Source organism: Trichechus manatus, unplaced genomic scaffold (assembly GCF_000243295.1).
Source record: "Trichechus manatus latirostris isolate Lorelei unplaced genomic scaffold, TriManLat1.0 scaffold00128, whole genome shotgun sequence".
Classification (NCBI taxonomy): domain Eukaryota; kingdom Metazoa; phylum Chordata; class Mammalia; order Sirenia; family Trichechidae; genus Trichechus; species Trichechus manatus.
Genome location: NW_004444064.1, coordinates 2,223,696 through 2,228,469, shown reverse-complemented (window position 1 = coordinate 2,228,469; position 4,774 = coordinate 2,223,696). Strand labels below are relative to the sequence as shown.

Here is a 4,774-nt window from a genome sequence, read left to right as displayed (position 1 = left end):
TGTGAGGAGACAGGCTGGAATGGCCAGAGAACCCCGCCCTGCAGACCAGAGCCTCTCCTGGCCTCTCCCTTCAGAAAGAACCACTGCGCTCCTCAGACGTGCACCCGCACCCTCACGTGGGACCTCACTCAGGCAGGGGGCTTGCTGGATGAGAAAATGACCGGGGCCCGGTCCCTCCTGATGGGGCTGAGGGGCTGCCCCATCTCCCTCCATATCCCCAGCATCCACCCCGCACAGATCAGCGTGCAGCCGGGGACACCCACCGAACACGACGTGGAGCAGCCAGCTGTGTGGTGTGTACATGTCCTCGGGTGCCACGCGGTTCCTCTGTGCTGGCCAGTCAATGCTGGCAAAGTCCTCTGGGTACAGCTCCTGTGGGGACATGGCGCCTCAGCCACGGCCGGGAACACAGAACCTGTGCCCAGATACCCGCAGCAGACACGCGTGCCGGCAATAAGTGTCTCTGTGCCCTCGGGGAAGGACACGCCCCAGCCGCCAGCCCCAGGGTCACCTCACCTGGTCATGGCCCTTCGGTGACCACAGCAGGGCCCAAAGGCCAGCTCGGCCTGAGTCGGGACGGCTCTGAGGACTACCTCAGCGACAGACCCTACGGCCCCTCTGTTCATCTTCTCCCTCTGCCGCTGCCCCGGCCCTGCCCCAGGATGGGCCTACAGAGCTCACGTGGGGACCCCGATGGAGTCTGCCGAGTGGGGCGTGCCCTGAGGCCGCGGTGGGAGGCTCACCTGCCGCAGGCTCTGCACCAGCGGGTCGTCCGTGGCGCAGCTCAGCCGCGTGGCATAGCAGTAGCTCATGGGCAGATAGACCTGCCGGCAGTGACACCAGATGGTGGAGGGGTGCGCGGGGAACCACTCAGGAAGCAGCCTGGGGGCAGCGGCCAGTCAGAGTCCTGCCCGCCACCTGCCTGCCACCATAGTGCCTTGGGCCTTCCTGCGTGGACTGGGCACAGCCACTCCCCCAGGCCAGCACAGACCTGCCACCTCGCAGCGGCACCCTCCCAGAGCAGAGGGCTGACCCAAGGCAGCACGGTGGCCCTGGCTCAGCTGGAGTTTCAGAACCTGAAGCCAGACCTGTCTGTGGTCTCCCGGTTGAGACAAGTGCCCGTGGTGACAAGAAATGGCAGTGTGGGGCCTACAGGTCTCTGCACCACTGGGAAGCGTCTCTGGCGATCAGAAACCATGATATTCGAAGAGTTCGTATACAGTAGGGGACTATCACGCCTTCCTTACAGCCCAAGCATGACATGATGGCCGCTGGCGTGCTGCCCCAAACCCCACAGGGTCTGATGGTGGCACAGCCACGCTGGCATCCTCGGTCAGGCAGACCCATGCTTGCTTCCCTGTGGCCTCTGCATCCAACCTCAGCGGCTCCCTCACCTTCCCGAGGGCCCATGTGCTCCCCTGACAAGGGCTGTCCCCTGTGGGTCAGGGTATGTGGGGGCTCTGGTCCTCCATCCGGGCACACCCACCCGAGGCCTCCAACCCGCGCTCCTGGGACAGCTCAGCCAGGCCCACCGTCCTGCCTCGCCTGGCACTCCCACTGCTGCTTCTGCTCACACTCGGTCTCCTACCCAGAGCCCCTCACTCAGACAGCCAGACATCGCCCCCATCCTCCCCCACGTGGCCGTCCAGGTGGGCAGCCTCTGCCCATCCCTCTGCCACCTGAGCATCTGCACCTCCTCCCTCCCCGTCACCACCACGCGGCTGCAGAGGCTCAGCCTCATCCCAACCAGCCCCTTGGCCACCACCCACAAGTCATCTTTTGACACAGGAACAGCCCCTAAACAGCTCCCAGTGGGGGACCTGCCTCCACCCCCATGGCTCTCAGAGGAGACCCCCAACCCGCCCTCCCGGCTCCCAGGGTAGCCCACCCCGCCAAGGTTCGGGGGTGTCTCCTGGGGAGACATTCACAGCGCCCATCAGATGTTCACGTATCAAGACACTGGTTAGGTGAACCAAATGATGGGGAATTAGCGCTACCTTTGCTGCTTGTATAAAAGCACTGAGGTTCTATTTTTAAAAAACAAAAAGTCTTGGCTACCAAAGAAACATTCCAAAGTATTCACGCGTGAAGTGGACGTTGGAAACGTGGATTAAAACTCTCCAGTAGAAAGGACAGGGTGAGAGCAAATGGCAGCAGATGCCACAACGTTGAGGCTGTCAGGGCTGTGACACTCCCCTCTGCCTCCACAACCATGGAGGTCCTCACGACTGGGGGATGCCACCACGCACGTCCCCTGACAACACCCAGGCTCCCCACACACCCCACGGCGCCCCCATTGGCCCCAGGGCGCCAGCTGTCCTGCACACAGTTCACAGCGCTGTCCTCTCCCCCTATCTTGTTGGCCTGGGGGACCCCCGGTCTGCCACCCCACCCCACCCCACCCACAGAGCCCACCCACCCCCTAGCCCCACAGAGTGGGCAGCATCAAAGACACTGAGCAGGAGTAAGCACATGATCGCCGTCTCGGAACAGGGACGGGGGGACCAGGCTCTGTGACTCTCCCGCATGAGGTGGCAAAGGCACGGGGTCACACGTACCACATCTCCGGGAACAGGTTATTGAGGCCTTCCCAGCTGTACACATTCAGCACAGCCAGCCAGAACTTGCCCCAGGAGGGGATGAGTGTCGCACCACCTGGGACAGAGAGGAGCCCGCGTCACCTCCATGTCACCTGCTCTGACCGGCACCAACCCTGCAGAAACCATGTGCTCGCCTGCTGTGAGCCCTCCAACCCCCAAAAGGGAAGGTTCCGGGGCCCACACCCACGAGCAGCCATGCTGTTTGTGAGGATTCGTCTGTTCGTGCTGTTTACAGACTGCTGATGACGTGGAACGACTCCCACCCACATCTGTGGTAATGTCCTCCTCGCTGGCACCTTTCCCACTGTGTCAGCCGGAGGGTGCCCTTCTGCTTCTTGTGTGCAAGAGCTCTTGTATCAAAGTGACATGAACTGTGACCTAGTACGGTACAGCAAGACGCACCTTTCTTGTGAAGAATGTTTCGGGCTCGCACCAGGTCAGGGTCATCAGGCCCCACACCCAGGATCCTTAGAGACACATAATTGAGGGCTGTCCCAAGCACTGTAGACTTGTCCTCAATGTGCCTGCAAACACAGAGAGGTGAGTAGGGAAAATGAAACTTACACTGTTTCTAAGGAACTAAGAAAAGCACTCAGAAATTTCCTCAGGAAAATAGAAATGTTATAGACAGAGCTTTGGAAAGGTTATTCCTGGCTCAGTCATAGCTGAGAAAGCAAAACCGGAATAGACTCTAATTTTTAAAATTTGGGTGAACCAGAATGACAACCAGAATGGGAAAAATTACGGGCGGAAGTCCTCGAATAGGAGACTTGGAAGAGGTGTGGTGAGCCCTTTCAGGAGCCTGATGTGGGAGACGGGATCATTGGCAGGACTGTGGAGAACAACACACGTTCAAAGCTCTGTGGTCGGCCGCCATGTTTGAGCAGTGCACTGCTGTTTCCAACTCTGTTCAAAATCCCACTGGCAAGAGCCTTGGTTGCTATGCAACGCACACACTGCCCTTGTTTTCTAAGAGGGCGAGTTAAGTTTTTAGCAGGGCTTCAACTTGTAATTTTTTCCATTCCTTTTACCGTTTTGGTTCACCCAAATTTTTAAAATTCGCATCTGTTCCGGTTTCACTTCTTCAGCCATGACTCAACTGGGAAAAACTGGTTCAAAGCCCCAGTTAAAAAGTCTTAAACGCTGACATAATGTGACAACACAGGAGTAGCCATTGTCCATGATCGTATTCCTCCCAGGACCAGTAAGCAGGTCCAAGGCCGCCCAGGCAGAGACTGCCCAGCTGCATCTGCTGGCTATTTCCACTGGGAGTTAGCAGGTCTAGTCCCAAGGGCAGCTATGCAACCGACGTTAGTTCATCACCAGAGCAGCCAGGCACACACACATGTACACGCACATACACGCACGTACAAGCACTTGTGCTCACACGCACCCACAGCTGCACACGTGCACAAACACCCCATATACCTACATATACGTGTACACAAACACACATGCACACAGGCATGCACACGTGAGTAGCCATACACAGTGCACCTGGGTGCATGTGCACACGCAAACACGTGTGAGCACATGTGCATAGATGCGTGCACACCCAAACATACACCTGTCCCGCCCACTGGTACATACGTGTGTATATGAATACACGCCTGCACTCGATATGTATCTGCCACACACACCTGCGTACCTACACACCTACACATACACGTGCACACACCCCACACAGCCTGACGCACACATGCACACACACGCATGCGCTCACACACACACACGCTGACACAGTACAGCGCACTTACAGGCCCCAGCCGCCGTCGGGAAGCTGCACTGACCGCAGGTACCGCACCATCTCTTCTCTGTATCCTGGCTGCAGTGGGATGTGGGCCACGTGGCACGTGATCAGGAGGCCTGTGAGACAGAAAGGACAGTCCTCGCTGACAGCAGGCATGCAGCGCTGCCAAACGCGGACCCCTCTCCTCCAAGGAGGCCCCACCGTGGGGTTGGCCCCAAGTGAGCGTCTCCCTGCACGGAAACAACCCCAAGGTGCTTCCTCCTGGACCCAGCAGGGACTCAGAGCTGGTCCTGGAGCGGCAGCAAAAGCACCTGTGACACTCCCCCAGGGCCTGCCGAGCCCCCACTGGCCACACCGCAGCCCAGGACAGTCTCGGGGTCAGAGAGACACCAAATCGCACGCAGTGCCTCAGGGAGCCACCCGC

General features: G+C 58.9%; 1 protein-coding gene across 1 annotated transcript in view; it reads right to left on the bottom strand.

The window, feature by feature from the left end:
- LSS (lanosterol synthase) overlaps positions 1-4,774 on the bottom strand; it is a 28,272-nt gene that overhangs the window by 20,063 nt on the left and 3,435 nt on the right. Inside the window, exons 3-7 of the mRNA XM_004384841.1 lie at positions 4,358-4,466; positions 3,003-3,124; positions 2,559-2,655; positions 744-882; positions 264-372 (exon numbers count right to left, since the gene is read on the bottom strand). Coding sequence (XP_004384898.1) covers positions 264-372; positions 744-882; positions 2,559-2,655; positions 3,003-3,124; positions 4,358-4,466 — 576 coding nt within the window. The remainder of the gene's footprint in view (positions 1-263; positions 373-743; positions 883-2,558; positions 2,656-3,002; positions 3,125-4,357; positions 4,467-4,774) is intronic.